The sequence below is a fragment of the Argiope bruennichi genome, chromosome X1 (genome assembly GCF_947563725.1).
Source record: "Argiope bruennichi chromosome X1, qqArgBrue1.1, whole genome shotgun sequence".
NCBI lineage: Eukaryota > Metazoa > Arthropoda > Arachnida > Araneae > Araneidae > Argiope > Argiope bruennichi.
In genome coordinates, this window is record NC_079162.1 from 55,935,714 (window position 1) to 55,959,103 (window position 23,390).

A 23,390-nucleotide genomic window follows, 5' to 3' on the forward strand; every position below is an offset into this window, starting at 1 on the left:
ATTCATGCTAAAGGCTAATATTTCATAACTATTGTACACCAATGTCTTTTAAGGTGCTCTCTAGGATATTAGAAAGTATGCAAGAAAGTTTTAGGGAGACTATTCCTGTCAGTTAAATTTTATGTTTTAGTGTATGTATTTTTAATTTAAGCAATTTCCTTTACAAAAATAAAATGGTGGTCAACTGATTGACAATATGATAAATAAGAGCTTTTTACAAATGATGACACAAATATTTTCAATGTCAGCATAAACATTAAAAATATTTGTGTTCCAAATTTTTTTTTTTACTTCAAGTTTTTTGCTTAAGATGATAATAAATATAAAGATATTATAATGAAATATTTTTGACAGTTTATTTTAAAATGTTATTTTTTCTTTTTTTGGTAACTAAGCTCAGGATTTATTTTTGATTTATGTGCTTAAACCCATTTTCATCTTCCTCAAGTTAAGAAGATTCTTGTGAACCGAAAGAAAAAAGATTTAGTACTGTCATTTCTTGAAAGAAATCTCTCTCTCTCTCTCTCTGTGTGTGTGTGTGTGTAATACATATAAGCTTTGTCAAAATCATCAAGTAATATCAGGTGTTAGAGATTTAAAAAAGTTATTATTAAGTAGTTTTTGTTGTTTATTACTTACCATTTTTTACAACTGTATTTTATTTTTTAGTAATGTAGATATAAGCACTTTGAGGCATGAAGCTGAATTTTATGGAATATCACCTCTTGGTAAGGGTATTTGTTAAATTTATTTTTATCGGTAAATTAAAATTTTTTGTCCATTTTAAATGAATAATTCAATATATTTTTTTGTGGTTACAGATTTTTCAGATGTTAATATTGCAATATATGCTGGTAATTACATGAATCATTAAAACTGTATTATAACTGAAGATGCACAAGTACTTCCAAAAATTTATCAGGAGTGTGTATTTCATTTTGAAGTGTTCTTGAGGACAATATTTTTATGCTTTTAATGATGTAGCAAATTAAATATCTTTTACCTATTGATGTACCTACATAAAATGATGCCCTAGACAAATATTCCTCTATCCTCTCTTTTTAACTCTTCTCCTTTTTAAAAATCTCAGTCTGCATATCCTTCCTCTGAAACTTAAGGAAAGGAAGTAAAGATCAAAATTGCAACATTTTTGCATTAATATTATCTAGCTGCCTTCTGTGACCAGTTCATTCATCAAATTAATTGTGCTAATTTCAATTTTGTCAAAAATATTTTATTTAGCTAATGAAATAATTTAATGTTGGATATGCTGAAAGTATCAATTTCTGCAAAGAACTAAGAAGTGAATTAAATAATGTAAAAGGGGGGGGGTCCCAAAAAATGAAGTACTCTTTGAGCTAAATTTTGTTCCATAAATATCATGAAAATGTATTGCATGTTTTTTAGCTAATGATTTAGGCTTTTACATTTAACTATAAAAAAACATTGTACTGAGTGGCATCCTAAAAGATATGTGATTTAATTAAGATAATTTATCATTTTGTTCAGATATAAATTTAATTTGAATCACAAAATTGCTGTATAGCTTTAAAATGTAATTTCAACAGACTTAGAAAATTTGATATTTTCTAATAATTAATAAGACCTTATTAATAAGACATTCAAACAGTTGTTTGCCTTAAATTTTTTTTATCCTGAAAAATGTGAAGCTAATATATTCTGTTGATATCATACTTTAAAATGTTCCAAGTCACATAATTCACTGAAAGAAACCTCCAGTACAAATAATAACGATCAAATTATGTGCATTCTTTAATACTGATAAACTATAAATAATTATATCTTCTTAGAATGGATTCCCTTTATACTATGATAAACATAAGTATTTTGTGATATTCTTTACTTTTGTGGAAAGTAGTAAAAACAATAATTTGTTTTAAAGTTGGTATCTGATGAATATAAATATGGAAATTTTAACATTTTATCATGTTTACCATCAGACACCCTTTAGAATTGATCTCCTCTTCTCTAAAAACATCTGAGGATGGCCAAGTATATCCTTATTCCTGAATGAGACACATATCTTTTAGAAAGTTCAGAACAATCTTGGATTTTACAGATTTGATTTTGGTTGTCAAATTTCTATAATAAAAAAATTACCCGAGATTTTATTTTGGAAAATCTAGTATGAATTGATTCCCAGATTATAAAAAGTATGGTATCGTTTGTGTTCTCCCACATTTAATTAGAACCATTTTACTTGTTAAGACTTTGGGAAATAATTTTTTAAAAAAATGAACATGATTTTCTCTTAAATGGAACTAAATGATTTCTCAATTTAGTCCCCCTAATTCAATTGCAGTACTTAATTTTATACTTAAAACATTCATATTGATAGCTCTGATCCCTTTTCATCTTTTGTTTCCATTTCTGTAATGAACATGTTCTTCAAATCATCAAACTACTTTTAAGATGTGAGGATAGAAATAATGATAATATTTTGATTCTTTAATCTAAATCACTTGCTTTAAAAAGAAAATAAAAGCTAATATTTAACATATTTGCACTAGATTTATTATAATAACTGTTAAAATTTGAAGGTGTTTTTTTTTTTTTTTCTTTTTTTTTTTTTCTATCCTATCCATGTTGTAGTTGCTGAAATGTTTTCATTTTAACATTACAGTTAAAAGATTAATACTATGTGAAGATCTCAATCATTCCTCTTGTGGTGATGTTTTGTTTCATGGATATTTACCTCCTGCAGGTAATTAGGATACTTTTTTAAGTATGAAAAGTGCATTGATTCTATAAGTAACTTTAGCCTGCCCATTTGGTTTATTCAAGTGGATTAATTCTGTTTTTTAAAGAACCTTCTAAATATTATATAAATGTGATTCATTTCTAGCTGTCCCACCTAATGATCACCAGCTTCCTAAAAATACAGACAAAAAAGAATCACTTGCAGCTCGAACAGATAATCCTAGTTCATCTTCAGCAACTTCATCTGGTAGTGGAAGTAATTCTTCTACTTCTGAATCAAGGCCTGGTTTAGTGTTTCGAATTATGTCCGATCATTCTCATCAAAGAACTGCATCAGTATCATTATCAAGAACATCTGAGGGTTGGCCTGCATCTTCCTCTTTATCTCGCAGTTCCTCAGATATAAGAAATATTGGTCGTAGACATTCTAGAGCATCGTCTTTAGACATGCGTCACTCCAGAAATTCTTCTGCTGATTTGAATAAAACTTTTAAAATTGACTTTGGTTCATTTTTCAACACTCATGGTGAGTGATTTTTTTCTTCCTATCATTTTTCGTCACAGTAATGCACTACTTAAAAATGTTATCAATTATATTAGCTATTGAACATAAAGATTACTTTATTATGCACCTAACCCTTGATCAGTAAAGCATGATTTTTATTGCAAGTGATTGAATAAATGCAGTAAGCCTTCTATTTATATGTAGTGCTTGAATTTGTTCAGCCAGTTGGGAAATTGAAACAATGAGGAATTCGACATTTTATTGTAATGACCATTGATAAAAGGAATGCAGTACTTGAAGAATGGTTTTTTAATTTTTTTTTATTATTATTTTTTATTTTATTTTAGCCTAGAATTTTAAGATTGAGATAAATATTGAATAAATATTTTTTTTTTATATCAGGTAATATGTACGAAGTTCTGTAAAGATTTAAGATTATCTTTTATTATGAGTTATATCAAATAATTTCTCCTATCTCTCTGAAAAATAAATTAATGTGGGGATGCTGTCTGAGAAAATTAGTAGCAGATCTTTGATACAGATACAACAAAAAATATGAGTTATTGTGCTAATAAAAATTAAACAAAATAAAAGTGCTTTTTGTGAATGTTACATATGAACCTTCTTTAATTGATGAATATTGCCATTTTCTCTCTTTTTCAAAAATGCGTTTTTTGTAGAGTTTTTGTAAGTATTTGTTTGTTTTCAAAGCACAATGTGAACATTCATATTCTATGATTTGTTGGGCATTTTTCATTAATTCTAGACAGATAGATACAATCGTATATTTAAATGATTCAATCATTACTTTTTGTGTCTCTTACATCTTGAGTTTGTAAAAAAAAAGAAAGAAAGAAAAAATCTTGAAATATGAAGTTATAGTAATTTTAATTATCTACCAGAGAGTTGTGAATCAAATCTGTTCTGTTAAACAATTTTGTTTACCATTATTTTGAGCTTTTTTTAATTTCTGTGTATTTGCAAAATTACTTCTTGTTTATATTGAATCGACATTTAATATCATTTATTATTTTTTAAAGAAATATTTTGCCATCTTTTTGTAAAATAAAGTCCTACCAATTAAATTTTATAAATAAAATTGAGTGTGGCATCATGCCAAATTATACTAGAAACTATAAATCTTTATTTCTTACTTTTTCTACTAAAAATTCTTCAAAGTAATTCAAGATATAATGAAAAATAAAGTAGGAAATTTGAATCTACAATATGAGTTGCAGATAAAATTTTTGGATATTAGAAATTTTTTTAATTAAAAATAATACTAAATAAATATTTTTAAATATTATTTTAATATTTATGAATGCTGCCAGTTTTTAAAGACATTAGCATAAAATTAGTGTTACATATTTTGAATGAATATCTCTGAATGAAGTTTCGGTTTAATGTAAGGTAAGTTTTATCTTTTTGTAGGTGCTTACAGCTGGGCAGATCCTCTTCGTGTACGCATTGTTAAAGGTCACCATAACTGGATAGCTGTAGCATATGCTCATTTTGTTTGTTGTTATAGGTTTGTTTCTGTTTTTTCTTATAATCTTTTTATATGCATCTCCATATTATTTTTTCTATGTTCTTCTTTTAATTTGTATATAAAAGTCCAATTACTGAGTTATAAGCTAAACAAATATAATGCCTCTAAGAGGGCAGAATTGCTTTAGTTATTAAAATTCTTCGAATTTCTAATTAGTTGAAATGATTAACTCTTATATAGGATATGTAATTTGTGTTGATATTTTGCCAATTTAAAAAATTGTTTGACCTGATGTTCAGTTTTAATTTTTTTAGATTTTTGTATACACAAGATTTAAAACCGATTGAAGTAACAAAGGTCTTTTTCCTTTTACAAAATTTATAGTTGTAATATATTTATTAAATACACCTACTCTTACAAAATGGTTGCTAAAATTGATTTTCTGAATATTACAAGCAAGGTTCAGGCATGCAGCAAAGAAGTTATAAGTTCCATGTGTAATTTTTTTTCTCATGTCTAAAGTTCAGAAGTAAAGTTGAACATCTTAATTTCATTAATTTTTATTTAAGTCATTTTTGAAAATACAAAACTAGAAATTTAGCTTCTGATATGCTTTTAGTATTTGAATAAATAAATTTCTATCTTGTTTAAATTGAATCTGTTTCTAAAGATGTGTCTAACTATAAACTGTGCTTGTCATCTTTGTGACAGATTTGCTTATTGGATGCATTCTCTGAACTTATTATAATGCAGCTTTTCCGTTTTTATTAAATATGATGCTGCATGAATATATTTTATCCATCAGCTTTATGCCTTTTTTCATATTGTTTAATTAATAGATTTATTGGATGCATTCTCTGAACTTATTATAATGCAGCTTTTCTGTTTTTATTAAAATGATGCTGCATGAATATATTTTATCCATCAGCTTTATGCCTTTTTTCATACTGTTTAATTAATAGATTTATATTATTTGCATTGTAAATATGTTCAACTATTTCACTTTCCAAAAAAACTTATTCTCAGATGAAAATTTTTCAATTGAAATTGTTCTTTATAAAACTTTATTCATTTGCTTTTGAGTTGTTGCAACTTATTTATGCTCAAGAATATATCAGTTTAAAAGGTAGCAATAAATTTTTGTGATAAAGTTTTTGAATAATTAAGCAATAAATTTTGGAGATAAAGTATCTGAGTAATTAAAAAAATTATTTACTTTTTGATTGTTCTCAGATTACGAGACTCTGCTGGGTGGCAATTAGCTTTCATGAGTCCATATATAGAGCCTGTTGTTGATAGAATAGCTTTGAATGCAAAAGTTATAGTTTCTAATCCTGCTGAAAATAGTACAAAAATGTTAGCAATATCATACAATACACAAGTGAGGCTTTGGGGGATTTCAGACGATGGATCAAAATCTGACATTGGTAAATATTAATAGTTTTTATTTTTGCTGTCTTTTTTTATTATTTTAAATAGACTAATGCTTAAACTACTTTTAAATTGACAGGAAAAAGTAAATTATAATTCCTGTTATTAAAGTAAATATATTCCTATTATCTTCTTATTAGAACATTAGTACTATGTATATTTTTATTAAATATCATGCTGCATGACTCTGATTACTTTGAACTCTGATTGCTGATTTACTCTGAAATGTATGTTCAGAGTAAATTACATTTATAAAAATAAATTCTGTAGAAGGTACTAATTTAGACGATGTTCGACCATTTCAATAGCTTTCTCGATGAAAATTGCCTATCAAAGAATAAGACTAGAGGGAAAAAATAGTTCAAGACATCTGTTGGGTGACTTAAAAATAATGAAATTCAAAGATTCATAACTGGCCAGTTTTAATCATGAAAGAGTGCACCTTTCTTTTTTGTTATTTAAAATAATAGTGTTAAGAATATTTTATTTGATAGGATAAATGAAACTAGGAGATTGTATAAAAATATAGATAGATTGTATAAAATTTAGGGGTACATTTATTGAATTAGACAACAAAAACAAAACTTTTTATCTTTTCAAGTTTTTTATTGGTTGGAAATTATGTGTTATCTGAACTGGTTTAGAAATGAGATTATGAATAGATGCTCTGTGAATACATTCAAGTTGCAGATAATTTATAGAAAACTGATCCCACGTTGATTTCCAGAATTTGTTTACTTTGCATTTTATATGCTGTCTCTAAGTTTGGGAAGTTGAAATTAAAGTAATATTTACTAGATTCCTTCTGTATTAAAGATAATAAATAACATACTCTACTGTTTCTTTTAGGGAAGAGAGGAATTATGTGTGTGAAGAATCTTATCAAGCATTTGAATTTCTTGTCTTGACTCACACTATTTTTTAATTAAAATTTATTCTGTATTCTTGATTTTTCTTCAAACAGTGTTTTGAAAATTATTCCATGCAACAAATTATTGGTTTGCAGTTCTTTGATTCTGTATTTTACTCAGCATGGTTTTTCTGAATCTTTTGCTGAAACTCGATTAATAAATGGGATCATGATTTTTTAAAACGATCATTATATTGAGTATAATTAATAAATTTAGATTATGTTAGCAAATTTTTGGATTATTTGATTTATAATTTTTAAAAAATAGACTTTCTAAATTTTTGTTTATTTTATGAACCTGAACATTTTATTAATTATTTAAATGATTATACCAAAATAAATTTTATTTAAAGTTATATGCTTTTCTATCATTTAGGGACATTCCAGTTCACTGTCTCTGTGGATCACTTATTTTTCATAGGAAGTCAATTGGTAGCTTTAAGTCATACTGGTAAAGTAGGTGTGTGGCATGCAATGACTCAGCACTGGCAGGTATTAAAAACTTTACTGATGTAAATTTATAGCATAGGTATGCTTGTTATTAAATTTAGATTTTTATATTATTTTTATATTTCAGATTCAAGATGTGATTCCAATTACTAGTTTTGATACTGCTGGCTCATTCTTATTATTAGGATGCAATAATGGATCTATATATTATATTGGTAAGTGCTGATTTTCAAAAAATTCCTGAGGATTATGGATCTATTTTGAGCTTTTGGACGGTAAAGAACTTCTCATAAGTTAAAAGGAATCTGTGTCAGCGCTGACTTGCGGCCCGTCTTAAAAGTTTTCGGCATTTTTGGAGCCGCACGAGTTTGTTTTCTTCAGTCAGAAACTGAACATTTTGGAACTTGTAAGGTTCAGTCCAAACTCTGTTTTTGTCATTTGCTGCATTAATCGGTATTCCCATTTCACGAGCGATTTTTCTTGGGGGAACCCACGGATTTCGTTGAACTCACTTTTTTATAGTCTTATGATTATTGGAAGTGTTCGCTATACATTTTCGTGTACTTCCTGGACGTTGACCATCATTGCCAAGTTCTTTGAAACGACAGATTACATTAGACACTGTTTGCCGAGACACATTAAGCAAACGAACGACCCTTTTTCATTGCTTAAACATTTCTAAAATTGCAGATCTTTTGCTTGACTTCGTAAAAATGCCCCCCTCCCAAAAAAAAACAATATATAAACTAAAAGATACATTATAAAATATGTTATAATTAAAGTGGTAGACAAAATGGAATGAACAAAAATTAAAATGAAATTAATTAACTTCTATTCTATGATGTAATAACTTTGTCCGAGCGTTTTTGCCACACCCTGTATTTATTAAACATATGTGATATTTAACTAATGACAAGAATTTAAATTCTTTCCGTCAATGTGTATCATGTAAAAAAAAAAAAAAAAAAACTCCATTGTTTGAAGGTTATGTTCAACTACAGTTATTTCCTTTATGTTATTTTATTTCCTTTCGGAAATAAAATCTTTAATGCATATATTACGCTATAAAGTAAAAAATTTAAGGCATATTTAGTTGTTACTAAAGAGAAAATAATTAATCTTTTTTTAGAATTAATAAAAGTTCAGAATAATTTGATTCAAAATACATTGTATCATAAATAAGTCAATATATGCATTTTCTTTCTGATTTATCTGCAGCTTTAAAAGAAGGAAATGTGTCTTAATTTTTAAAGTACATTTATTTATTATCTAATGAATACTATGATTTAAAATGTCATTTTTATTGCATATGAAAGATATTCAAATATGAAAGTATGATGGTCCCTTTTATCATTTTGAGTTTGATGCAGAATAGTTTCTAATTTGGGTGAACAGTAACAACATGAAGGGGAAAAAGAAAAAAAACCCATGGTTGGTTTTCCTTGGTTTTAAAACCGTGAAATCATGGTTACTTCATTTAAGAAATTAAGTGTTACTATTGAATTGTTTTTTTTTTTTAAATTCCTAGTTTAATTTTTTTCCCCCTTAGACTAATTTAACTCTCTCGAACTTATTTCAGATATGCAGAAATTTCCTCTTCGTATGAAAGACAACGATCTCCTTGTCACAGAGTTATACCATGATCCATCCAACGACATTATTACAGCGATCAGCGTTTATTTAACGCCTAAAACTAGTAAGAGTCATAGTGATTTTTTTCCCCCTTTGACAGTTCTGTTTCTCTTTTGAAATTGAAAGTATGATAAATATCATTAATAATACTACAGTGATCGTTCTTGCTTTGTTAATGTGCTAATTATTGTATTTTGGCCAGATTAGGTGCTAAACTTTATTTTTGCCTAATGCATATTTATTTCTCCTATTAAATTTTTTTGTTATCTCTAAATGAACTAAGTTATTTTCGTAACTGATAATATATATATATTAAGCACAGAAGCATCATAAAATTTCCTTGTGTATTTTTTTATGTACAAATAATAAATTTTTATTTATTAATATGTGTATATAAATTATTTTGTATGAAATTATTGTTACTTAATTTATAATGTTTGGAGACAGCTTTAATCGTGTTATTCTGTCTGTGAATAAGAGTATTGTTTAAAATATTCTTACTTTTTTTTTTTTTTTTTGCACCCCAGGAAGAAATTTTTGATGTAGAGTTTTAATAAAACATTAGTTCTTAATATATTAAATTTATAACACATTTACTTGTAGTATTTAGTAATTAATAAAATCTTTACATATGGTTTACAACTTTTAACTAGTATTATCAAAAATTTTCGACAATAATAAAATAAATTATAGTATTAATGTGTTGCATGGGCTTGTTTGCTTTCTTATAAAAGGTTTAATATTAGTACGGTATTTAAAGCTGCAGGAAGTGGACTATCTTTAAAATTTTTAAGAAATATATTTCAACTTTGTTGTCATTGTTTTAAAATTTGCTAGCAGATAAACAGATTGTAGCGTTTCTGAAATCAACTGAAACCTTTGTGAAGCAAAGTAATAATTATATAAAAGTGAAAAGAAATTCAACTTTACTTAATCAACAAGGCTTTAATACTTCTTTTTTCATTTTATTTTTAATATTCCATGATAATTTTGACCTGCTGTTTTCAGGATAACTTTCTTAATATTATATAATTTCGAATTAATAGCAAAAACATTTTTGCAATAAGACAAATGTAAAATAATTAAATTACATAATCCATCTTTTTTAAAGTAGGTTATGTTTAACGATCATAAAAATATTAAGTATCGAAGTATCTTTAGAACATCACTGTATCATGAGATGAAAAAGAAGAAATACTATCCGCTCTCTTCAATAATTTATCTTGAAAACCGGCAATAAGTTTATAATCAAACAGAATTAAAAAGTGTGTATGATGTAAAATCAGCAGTACTCCCTCTGAATATACAATTTTATTATCGAGATTCATTTTCTTCCCCCTTCTCCCCATTATGGAGGTGATCAAGTATAGTATATCTTAAAATATTCTGCTGGTGACCATATCCAGACCTAGTTTGGATGTAGTTATCAAAAAGTATTTCTTCTTCAAAATTATCTAATTTTCTGCTTGGGAAATTAATTAGTATTCCGATGCATTACAAATTTATCATCACCTGCCCATCTTTTCAGTATTTATAGGTATCCTTCCCGTACATGTTTGAATTAGAAATGACAGAAATGCTACGAGTTTACCATTTTTTTTTCTCTCTCAGTATCTAGAAATGGTGATCTTTAGCACTATATCAAATAAATAAAAATTTTGCAGCTATTTAGTTTATTTGAGGAAATGGAGACAGTTTATCAATATCACTTATTGGCGAACAACTGATTTAAAAAATGGCCAGACTGTATTAGTCTGTAAGCAGGTTTAGAAGCATGGCACGCGGCTTGAAAATAATGCTATGAAATTTAATGATGTAAGATTTCCTTTTTATAGTTCGAATAAAGATATCGTATCTTAAAAGAACATATTTTAAAAATGTTTCCAGATTATTTTTTTTTATCACAAAATAGTTCTACATCACTCCAGATGGAACACCATCCGCAGTTTGAGAACATTTCAACTTTCTTTACAATTCACTATAAAAATGTTTCATGATAAATATATACAAATAGTATAGAAGTGAATGATAAATATATACAAATAGTATAGAAGTGAATGATAGTTTTGTATTTTTTGCAAATTGTTGTTATTTTTATATCATTATAAGTTTAAACATTTTTTTCTCCTGTCTTCCATATTGTTTGAAACAGTTACAAATCCTGTTACAACTACAGCATAGGAGAAATACTTCTAGTATTTGTAGCCAATAAAAAGTATTTACACTCATGTCCATAAATTAAGGATAATGCAAGTTCAGGAAAAGAAAGAGTCAGAAGCAAAACAAATGTGACTTATTTGTAAAGCCTATTTATTAAGCAAAAGATAAAGAGCAAAAAAGATGCTATATGTTTGATATCATTAATAAAAATTGCGATTTTTTGCTCCCTGGAGCAAATTACCTACTTACAAAAACCAATATTACATGGTTGGTGCATAGTATGTCTCCCAGACGATGCAATACAGGTCCGTAAAACGCCTAGGCATGCTGAGTATCAAATTATCGATCTGATCTTGGGGAATATTACACCACTCATCAAGCAATGCTTTCCGAAGTTTCGGTAGACATGCAGGAGGTAGTTGACAGGCTGCAACTCGTTGGCCAAGCATGTCCCACACATGCTCTACTGGATTCAAGTCCGGTGAGAATGCTGTCCAGTCCATACGGATGGTATTCGTTTACGATGGTGAGGAGGGGCGTTGTCATCCACAAACACCAATTCTGCCCCCATGGTGCCCCGAAACAAACGTACATGTTGTTCCATAAGATTTGGCGTGTGCAGGTCAGTTCTGGAACCTAGAATAATTCCTCCCCAAACAATCCTACACCACCGTAACGGTGTCGTTCAATGATGTTCTCTTGGTGGTAACGGGTACCTGGCACTCTCCGTATGAAAGACCTTCGAGAATCAGACTGCAAGCTAAACCTGGACTCGTCGGAAAACATCACACAAGCTCACTGTTGTGGTGTCCACAATGCATGCTTTCTACTCCAGGCTAACCGCAGGCGACAGTGAGTTGGAGTAAGTGGGACACATATGACAGGCCTACGAGCATATAGACCAATCTGCCGTAAGCGTCTGTACACGGTCTGCCTTGAAATTGTCGTTCCAGTGGCTGAAGAAAGCTGACGAGACAGGTCTGATGCTGGACTCCGTCTGTTTCTTTTGGCAGTAACTGCCAAATACCGGTCCTCATTCGGCGTCGTAACGCGGGGGCGACCTGTGCTGTAACGTCTACTCACATTACCATCATCTTGGAATCGTTGCCAAAGCCTGGAGATGACACTTTGGGCGATTCCAACTTCTTCAGGTACTTCCAGCTGAGTATGCCCACATACCAGACGGCCGAGAATTCTACCACGTAAAAAATCGTCTAAATGCGTCCTTTGTGTCATAACTATGCGGTTATTGCACTGGAAGACTTATAAAGCGCTTGCGAACTATTTTACTTCTTTGCCTGTATTCCTTATACACCACTCTCTTACACTCTCGTCATTGTGACGTACCATCGGTGTCATCTGGTGGCTTCCTGCAATTTGCGTATGATATTTGAAGATGTGTGTAGTCATTTTACGAGTGATATATATATTTTAGAGTTCGATTTCCGCGTGGCTCTGAATTATCCTTAATTTATGGACATGAGTATAAATTATGATGTGCAGTTTTGAATTGATTTGTTGCTTGACTACATTCAACCATCTTTTTTGTATCTCCTGTTCTTATATTTCTAAAATTAGTGTTGTATATGACAGACATTAATGTAGAAGCCTTTTTAAAGGAATTTGATGTTTTAGAATTAAAAATTGTTTCCATTCATGCTTAACAAATTGTACCTATTAAATAACGTTGAAAATTTATTATAGAATTAACTAAAATATTGATATTAAATCGTACATATTTAGAATAATCATCGTAATACTTATATATGTATATATAAGTTTCATAAGTAATGGCTTGACTAGACTTCATAGTGTATGCTAAATACTCTGTTCATTCTGGAAAAATCTCATTTATTCTTTTATTTGGGACATGTACACTTTTGTGTTCGTATAATATGCTAATAGATAAATCTATTAGCTGATATTTTATAATTCTGTGTAATTAAGCCATTGAAATCTGTTTGAAAAAAATTGTTTTTTAGGTCTTTGTGGCAATTGGATAGAAATTGCGTATGGTACAAGTTCTGGAACAGTTCGAGTAATAGTTCAACATCCTGAAACTGTTGGACATGGTCCTCAATTATTTCAAACTTTTACTGTCCATCGAAGTCCTGTGACTAAAGTTGTTTTATCTGAAAAGTTTCTTATATCAGGTTTGCACTTATATTTATTTTATTCTACACGTGCTAAAGTGAATGAATAACAATGTAGGGATTTGTCTGATGTAGCCTGACAAATATTATGACGTCATTATTTTGACTTTGATTTAACGAACTGTTTCACCATATCTTAAATGGAACTCGAAGTTATCATTAATTATACTTAAGCTGTATATATTTTCCTTATTTTATCATGTTTTGAATTTTGAGTGTCTGTATTTTTGATTATTATCCATGTTCTGTAAAAGTTTGTTAGTGTGATGGCAACGTTGGCGATAAGTTTTGGTTTAGAATTCTGCGTCATATATATAGCAATAAAAATGGCGACTCGGAAGTCGGAATTTAGGGAGCTGTCTTTTTATCGTGAATAATGGAATAACAAATATTTAGAGAATTATTAACATAGCCATTTGAAAGCTGTAATCTTGGAAACTTGATTTCTTATATCTTCACAAAGTTTCACCAAAAAGCTGAGAAACTGTTGCATGTCTTATGCGCCTTGCTATAATAGATGAATATTGAGCTTCATTGTTGTGACTTTTGGATGGCCGCAGTCAAAGTTTCTTTTCGATCTGATACTCTTTATTAGATCATGATACTAGGCATTGCATTAAAGTCTGTAATAATCTACATTTGATACTGTTCTGTTTCCAGTCTCGATGATTCTGCTCCATATTACACTATCCAAGCATTAGTAATAACTCATAAATATGCGCTTTAATATTTTACCATATATTGTGAAAAAAAATGCAGAATTAAATGAAGCATAGAGAAATTGAAATGTATGTTTATAAACTATTCTCTCCTAAATGCATCATTCAGAAGTGTTTGCTAGCTTATACGCACAAAATTAAATATTTGCAATTTGATTTGGTTTACGAGTTTTGCTTTCTATTCAGTAATTTTTGAAAAATCTAAAAAAAAAAGTAGATCTCTGGATTTTGGTCAACAGGGCACTTGATTTTAGAATAATATGTAGCATACTTATCAATAGATGACCTTCTGCTATGTAAAGCAAATTCTAAATTTCAATCATCGATGCATATGGTTAAATATATATGTATAATATAGTTGTAATAGTTTGCCTTGCAAATATTTTTGTCAGTTTTTTTATATGGTATTTTTTACATTGTTTATGTATTCATTAAACGTAAACATTCTACTAATTTGTTGGCATGTTCTTTGTGTGTTCATATATTTTCTTGTTGCTTCAGTATGTTCTGAATACAATCATGCAAGAACGTGGAGTGTTACTAGATTCCGTGGGATGATTTCCACTCAGCCTGGTTCAACACCTTTAGCTTCCTTTAAAGTAATCTCTCTGGAAGAAATGGAGCCGAATATTAGTTATAGTGCTGGAAATGACAGTGGTAAGAAAATGTTCTTTTACTTTTTTTCAAAAAATAATTTCTAGTTTTATTTCTACCATTTTCTGTGTTGCTCCTTTATTTAGAAATAGGGGTGTATTTAATTAATAATTTTGATTCATTACAGCACTTTATGTCAATCATTAATATCCTCTAATCTTGTTACATAGTTTTTGTTTGAGTGTTAATGTAGGAACTCTGGTATCACTGTCAATGCTATGTTTTTAATCTTTTGTCAAAGATAACCTATTTTTATCTTTTTTTTTTCAAATTTCAAAAGTGTTAGTGAGTTTAATATGTCGAAAAATGTGAGTGTTATTGAACTCTGAAATAGAAATATCAAACATTTGGGATGGAATCTTTGTTGAACTAAGAATGAAACTTTTACTTTTTCTTTCTTTAAAATTGCCATCGTGTGGGCAATCTTTGTAAGGAAAGAAAAATCATCATCATATTTGTCTAGTATTCTTTGCTCTATTTTGTAATATTTTCGTTGTATTCTCTGATTTATTTTATATTTTTGCATAAGATATTTAAACTGGCATCAAGATTTCATTTCTTAGGTGTTTATTTATTGATTTTCAAATGGTGTCGTAAAAATTTGATGGGAGTTCGATGTAACAACTAATTTCAAATTATATGTTTCAGCTTGTGGTCAATTTCCTAAATTTTTTTTTCAAAATTCGTATTCGTATTTAGATATCATAGAAGAGGGTAGAGAGAGAGAGAGAGAGAGTGAATAGAATGCTTTCACTTATGAACAAATGCATTATTACGGTTTCTGCACATCAAACTGCTATATAAACTAGTGAGAATTATTTTATTGTATAAAATATTTAAGAAATCTTTATATTTTTCTATAAAATATTCAAGAATGAAAGATGAAGAATTATTTTAAAAGCTGTAATTGTTAATTTTTAAATTTATTAATATTATTGGTCTTCAAAAACATATTGTTCTAAAATCATTACGAAATGATGAAATCATATTGAAAAGTATATCTATCGTCATTTTGTACGATTAAAGTAACAATTTATGACGCTTAGCTTAGGTTACTTTGGAGTGATTCCTTGAATAGCATACTATAGAGATTATTGTATTATGATTGCCATATTTAATGGATAACTCTTTCCGAATTGCGCTTTTTTTTACCGAAATTTTAATTTTTTTTTTTCTTGCAACTATCTCACAAATTTTCTACATGTTAAATATTTCATTGTAAATTGACAGGACCATATGGAGAGCAAGATGATGAGCAAGTGTTTATTCAGAAAGTTGTTCCTGAGACTGATCAGCTTTATGTTCGTTATGCATCTACTGGGAAAAGGTAACTGGGAGATTTAAGTTATTACATATTTTAAAGTTTCTTCATTCACATCTAATTTGCAGCAAAATGTTGCAGAATCAAATGTAATTTTGTGACGAGATTCTAGAATTGAAACGTGAAATGTTTATTTAACTTCTAGGATATGCATTATAAAATCTGTAGATGGTACGTCAATAACTGCCTTTTGTGTTCATGAATGTGAAGGGTCCAATCGAATGGGATCTAGACCGAGACGATATATTTTTACTGGTCATAGTAATGGAGCTATTCAGGTATATGCTTAATATTATGCAGGTTAAGTAAGTTTTGCTTAATGTATATTATCATTTATTTTTAGAATAATGCATTACATATTTAATTTAATATGCTGAACAATTTTATCTGAAATGAATTTAAGATGTTGTAATTATTGATAGATATGTTATGTGCGATTGTGTTTTGACAATTTCTTAAATTACTGGCAGGAGAAGTCCAATTATTGGTTTAAGATCGTAATAACTTCTCATGTTAAGATGTTAAACTTTTAATTAGAAGGTGTGTATTTTTCGTAGAATTGATAAAATTCTTTTATAAATTGTCGAAATCGCAGTATTTGAAATAAATATAATAATGTATTAAAGTTTGAAGGAATTATAATATTTAGACTTGTTTGCTTCAAAACCTTAAGTAAATTTTTTATAATTTCTGTTTTAAACCGTAGTTTTTTCATGACTCCAGTAAATTGTATAAAATAATTGAGACAAGATTTCCACTTTACGTAAGGAAGAGAATAAAAAAGCATTTTATGTTATTCTATTTTTAAAAATTTTAATAAATTTGGCTCTATTTTGTATATTTTATTGTATAAGGGTCATTCAAAATAATTTCTAATTATCTAGTAAGGAGGTCAAAACATTAAACAAGCATTGATTGCATAGGAATAAGAATTCTTAAATGGAAAATAGAGGTGCACTGTTTTAGCTAGAGAGTTGGCTGAAAGAATCAGTGAAGGTTGTAAGTTATAACAGGATTGTGTTGAAGGATGTATTGGTACATAGACAGAAAGATGGTCAGGATGCTTAGGACAATGTATTTGCTGTCGGGCCATTGTATAGGGGATACTTTTTCACTGCAGGTACATTCTAACCTGTATAATGTTTGTATGACTGTTTAATCAATTGTGTAAAATGGAAATTTTCATCAAACGAAGTTGCAGTTCTAGAGCTGACAGAATGCTGTAGATACGCATCTTGAAAGAAGTTATTTTGGATGAAATTCATAAATTCTGGGGATAAGTATTGAACTATATGTACTCATTTAGATAAGTTGTACCTCCACCATATATTGTATTATACATGAAGATAATTTTCGCACTCTGCATGTGAAACATATTCACTTTCTGAATATCAGAAATTCTCTATATCATGTTAGTTCTGCACGTTGGTTTTCACAGCAACATTATATCTTCTTTTATAAAGTGACTTTGTACTGAAAAACATCTGAAATGTGTGGAAATTTTGAGTTATACATATGCTTTTCAGTATCACTATATAATGAACATATATATATATATTGGACCATACATATTCACATAAATGGAACCAGTGTTTATCTCGTTGCTGCTGCTATGTCACCATTATCTACTATGTCATCTACTTTCCCAGGTATTACAATGCATGTTCAAGAAAACCTGAATTCCTGCACATTTATTCTATGACATTCGTAAGTATCTGGATTCATTTTGAAGCAATGGATTTGTTGCAAAGAAGGGCAGCTTTCGAATACCATCACATTTACCCTAATGTCCCATAATGATTTTTTCCTTTTTGGTTAGTTGATAAATACCCCTGATGACATGAATTGTTGCAATAGATGAAGTTAACCCTTTGTGGTCCAACGTCCATTCTGAAATATGTAGTTAGATAATGATTGCTATAAAAGCCATACAATAGCAAAAACTCTTGCACTAATTTTTAGGAATTGTATACTTTTGAGCTTCCTAAACGAATCCTTACACTCGTATATATATAATTATGTATTTTATTTTCGGACCGAAAAGGGCTAATAGTAATAGCTGGGAATGTTTGCTCACGTTCATTGATCAGTGCGACCACATTCATTTGTCCACAAAAATAGTTAATTAAAATGGCATTTTTGCATTAATTTAATATTGGAACCTGTTATTCCATCAATGGTATTGTTCTTAGTATCATTATCATTCAGTGAATTTTATTGTGGTTTCTCTTTTTGGTGGGATTTTATTTTAAAAGTTTAATTAAACATCTTAAAATGTAACTGTGCTTTGTAATTAAATTGTAATAATGTCTAATTGTAGCTAAAGGAAAAAAAAAATTAACTACTGTGATTTCACAAGAGAAAGTAGATATCTGAAATAGCTTTGAATTAATTTAGTTATTATGAATTGTCTATAGTTGTAGAGACAATTCATAATAACTTACATTAGACATTATTAATACATCTTTATTACATTAATATTACATGATTTAATTTTAATAGTAATGCAATATTAATGCGTTACATTTTAGTTTATGTTAGTATTAGTTTTAGAAATTCTTTACATATATATATATATATTTTAGATGTGGGATCTCACAACTGCATTGGATTTAGCAACAAAAGGAGGAGAATTATGTAAGTTACATTTCTTATTAAAATTAAGTATAGCAAAAAATATAGTTGAAAAGCTATATGATCTGAAAAAGTAAAGGCTAATGTACTAGCTATTCGTTGATTTTTTTTTTTCACTCAGTGCTAATATTGAGATGACTAACATAATGTTTGACTGCATCTCTTAAACAAATGTAAAGGTATTTTTTTTTCTTAAAATTTTGTAATTTTGAAAAGCTTTTTTTAAAAATATTCGTTTAGATGGACTATTCAATGCATTTCGTTGTTAGTTTTCAGACACCTTAATTTCCTTAGAGGAAATTTTGTCATGTTTTTCAACTTGCTTACAAAATTAGGAATATTTTCATTTACCTATAATTTGTTTTCCAGTTTTCTTTATTCGTCTTCATGGATATTTGTGATGTTGATATAAATATCGGAAATATTCTTTTTTTTAAAAAAACAAACAAACCTAAGCCTATTTAAACAGGCTTGAAGCTCTATCTTTCATTAGTTAAAATAAACGAAATTTGAAGAAACTTTCTTTTAAGTATTTCAGTGTTAATAATTTCAAGAATTACTACAATTTATAATTCAAGAATTATTTCTGTAAATTGTGTGCAAATTAATGTATCATTTAATGTATCTAGCTGTGTTTTATACTTCCATCATGCATAATTAGAAAATTGTGAATTATAAAATGATGATGTATTAATAACCTTCTCACCTGTTTAGCATTTATATGTGACTGCTTGTGCCTGAAAATTTGATTATGCCTAAGTTAAGTCAGTTATTTTAAATAAGTGAAGTTTATGTTGATTTCCCTGTTAATGTTGTGTATACCTATATTAGTAAAGATATGTATTTTCTTTTGGTTACAAAACATTTCTATTTCCGAATATTAAGAAATTTGTAATCTATGGTGTTAAGTATATTCCTCTTTATGGAAAATATTTTTCAGATCTTTTTGAACCTTATTTAGTAGATTAAATACTTGAGCTATTTTTTATGCAATAAATGGAAAAAGAGTGTCATTGTTTTATTGAAAAAAAAAAAAGATGTTATGCACTATCATTAAACAATCAACTATCAGTCAGTTTAATGATAGTGTAACAAGTTTTAAAAAGTTCTCTCCCTGATAGTGGTTTTCTAGATCATTACAGTTATCGCAAAATTTGTTTCCAAATAACTGTTTATAATCACACTTTCTTGTAATAATTTATACAGTGGTCTTTAAATATATTGGCTATAATTCATAGCTGTCTGTTTCATTATTTCCTCTATTAAATCATTGTTTTATGATGCATGCAAACAGATTTAATTTCTTTATGTGCCAATAGCATTAGAAGTGTGTCGTGTGATTTTTTTATTTCTAAAATAATTGATATAGTAAGTTAATTTTCACTTTTGGATTGGTAGTATTAAACATTCTTAAATCATTCTTCATACAAGTACGTATCACAGAATCCGTATCAAATTTACATAAGTAATATTATAAGTGTTAATGTTAAATCAAGATTCTGTGTTTCATTTTCTTATATTCTATATGCGGTACTTAAGCTGTTCAGTGATAATTTTTTATTTACTTTTTAGCTTCCAATTTAACTGGAGGACCATCTCCATTGGAAATGATTCGCTTACTTGACCAGTGTGATCTTACTAACTCTCATTGTTCTACTCCTTGTATTAGTCCATCAGTCGGAAATGCAGGAACAAGTACGCGTTTGAAAGCATCTAATGTTGCATTTTTATGCCATCAAGCAAAATCCTTGTCAGAAAAAGAGGCATCAGAAGTAGATCAAGAAGAAAGAGTTGTGCATTATTAGCTCAGTCTTTAAATTGATGTGTTCAAAAATATTTTTATAAATGCATTATTTATGGTTTTGTGTTTAATAGAATTATTTATAAATGTGATATTTATGTAATGACGTAAAAATCTACTTTCTATTTATCGTATTTCTGTTCTATATAAGTTTTGTATTTTAAATAAGCAGAATATCATTATTTTGTACATCAAGGCTTGTGATAAATGAAAGATCTTTTCTAGTACAATTCATGTGCTGTTGGACTTTTTTTCTATTAAATACTTTTTAAACTGAAAATGAACCCTTTCTAAATTAAAAGAAATTACATTTCTAAAATTGCATGAATATTTTAAATTAATCTAACAAAGTTAAATAAAACTGCAATCTTCAATATTTATCTGTCTGTGCAATCGGTTGCTATACCCCTTCCCTCTAATGTTGAAACAAAATATTGCCATCCTTTGCGTCAATATTTTGTCCTCTACTATGTTAAATTTTAGGTCTTTCCTCAATTCAAGAAGAGCATGAGTAATTTTCTGTTAGGGATTCATGAATTAGGCCGCGAATATTACAAAATTGCCTGTCATTGGTCTGAAATCAATTTTATTAACTAAACTGAGGGGGAGGGGAACAACTGCAAAATTTTTACCTTTTGGCCTGAGAATTGAACAATGACATTTTATTCTGTTTAGAAATAATTAAATGAGGTGTTCATTAGAATAAGAGGGTATTGGTGTATTAAATTCAATTCTCTGTGGCTTTTAATGTTTAATAAAGTCATTGAAATTGCAAAAAGCTATAAGTGTTTCTATTCTGATGTATATAAAGCTATTGACCTCAAAGCAAAAAATATATTGGTTAAAGGTATAGACGTTTCCCCCTCCAAATCTCTGTACATGGAGGGACAAAATTACTTATGTGTAATGAATAATATTCATATTTAAATCTTTGGCTTGAACCTCGCGACTAACACAAGTTAAAAGAGAAGAGCACTTTAGTTATTTAACCCTCCCGTTGAAAGCGACGGCATGCAGTACAGTACAGTATCGTTTGAGAGGAGTGGCATATGGCATAATTTTTCTGTCTTCTGCTTCAAGTTTACTCCTATTTATCTTCGTTTTTTTATATATATATTTATTCAGGAATCGAACTGAAAGCCGAAAAAGGAGAAAAGAATTTTCTTAAAATGAAATCCACAAAACTGAAAAATTGCATCATGAGTTGGGTTATTTTCTACATAAAAATTGAAGGAAAAATTTAGAATTTACATATGATGAATCTTTTGTATAAAAAGAATATGAGTAGACCTGAAGATGATGAAAACGAAAGCGAAAACATTTTTTAAGCCTTATTCATCCTAAGATTGCTCAATCTGAAGAAGATCTGTTCTTAAGATTGCTCAACATCTTTCGAATACATGCACTGTCTTGCCCAGATGATTTTTGTTAGTGAAATCAGATGCATTGTACTCGGGAGATTTAAACAAAGGCTAAAGCAATGGTTGTGTATTATAACACTCAAACACTTTATATTACTACTTTCCAGGTTTTGCCGGTTTTAAATTATTGAGAATGTGAAGCAATCATCACCTACTTTATAATTACGGTAGGATTCAACTGCACTTATATACAAATGTGACATGTTGCGAAGTTTTGCATCATTTTTTATTATTCAGAAGAAATGCAGTTATTTAAATGTCTTTAATTGATCTTGCTTGTTTTTTCAATGAAGGATTGTTTCGGAAAAAAAGAATTGCAGACTATGTATGCTGAATTGGTTTAAATTTGCCTTATAATAAAATTATAATATTTCTGTCTACAATAATTAATGCTCTCTGCAAACTATTTGTTTATCCGTCTACATTTCGTCAAAAGTGAGAAAGGGAATTCAGCAGAAAGCATATTTCCACCATTATTTCTTATGATTATGTAAATGGCTGTTACGAAAAGAATTTACGTAACGTATACTTCTTGGGACAGATACATTTCCATTTTATTGTTGATCTGGTCTTGTAAATTAGCGCAGTCCAGAATTTTCGCAGATAGTCTTAGGAACTAAATTCTCTTAATTTACAATATACGATTGTTTCATCTCAGCTAGCCCTCATATAGTTTTCAATTTAGACGCTAATTTGTCTAATCAATCAAGTGGACAAAGATAAACTTAATAATTATTGATAGTTTTTCTTTGAATTTTTGAGCTGTAATGGTAGTAGCATCTGTGGGAAAATCATTTTTAATGATTTTGCCAATAATCTTTTAGAAGTAGCCCTTAATCCCAGTAGAAGATTTTTTCTGACATCACAAAAGCTGTTTTTGCATTGTGTGGATTGCGAAGAGGTGTTTTGAGATGTTGATTCCACTCATTTCAGATAAAGTCAGATCATTCTAATTGTTTCATCTGATCGAATGTGAGGCAATAACAATGATATTCCCCGGTCTCATCTGTCTATTAAAATAAAAATTCTCAATTTTATCAGGATGCTAGAAGAAATTCACTGTCATTATGCTTCTGCCTAATTAAATATTGATCATATTCTTCGACCTTATATTTCAAGGATTAATGAGTACCATGTGGAAGTTCTTTTTGTATTCATTTATATACAAGGATTGCCCCAAAGATAAGTTAATCTCTCCTAAGTAGTAAGATAAAGAGAAAAGTTACTGGTATTTCACCAAGCAAATATATTGTACAATAAAAAGTTGCTTCAGAAAAAAAAAAAAAAAAAAAACTAGATGAGTTTGTATTTTAAAGCACTCCATTCAAAAATTTAAAATAATACTAATTAGTATTATATTGGGCAATAATAATCTTGAAGCTTTACTAA

General features: G+C 28.7%; 1 protein-coding gene across 1 annotated transcript in view; it reads left to right on the plus strand.

Annotated features, from left to right (window-relative positions):
• LOC129958604 (BTB/POZ domain-containing protein KCTD3-like) overlaps positions 1 to 22,172 on the plus strand; it is a 28,834-nt gene extending 6,662 nt beyond the window's left edge. Inside the window, exons 5-18 of the mRNA XM_056071202.1 lie at positions 670 to 728; positions 2,645 to 2,725; positions 2,867 to 3,247; positions 4,658 to 4,754; positions 5,949 to 6,142; positions 7,433 to 7,548; positions 7,634 to 7,721; positions 9,086 to 9,202; positions 13,281 to 13,451; positions 14,672 to 14,827; positions 16,055 to 16,151; positions 16,291 to 16,423; positions 18,731 to 18,782; positions 20,352 to 22,172. Coding sequence (XP_055927177.1) covers positions 670 to 728; positions 2,645 to 2,725; positions 2,867 to 3,247; positions 4,658 to 4,754; positions 5,949 to 6,142; positions 7,433 to 7,548; positions 7,634 to 7,721; positions 9,086 to 9,202; positions 13,281 to 13,451; positions 14,672 to 14,827; positions 16,055 to 16,151; positions 16,291 to 16,423; positions 18,731 to 18,782; positions 20,352 to 20,584 — 1,975 coding nt within the window. The 3' untranslated portion in view covers positions 20,585 to 22,172. The remainder of the gene's footprint in view (positions 1 to 669; positions 729 to 2,644; positions 2,726 to 2,866; positions 3,248 to 4,657; positions 4,755 to 5,948; positions 6,143 to 7,432; positions 7,549 to 7,633; positions 7,722 to 9,085; positions 9,203 to 13,280; positions 13,452 to 14,671; positions 14,828 to 16,054; positions 16,152 to 16,290; positions 16,424 to 18,730; positions 18,783 to 20,351) is intronic.
• Positions 22,173 to 23,390: the final 1,218 nt, after the last annotated feature.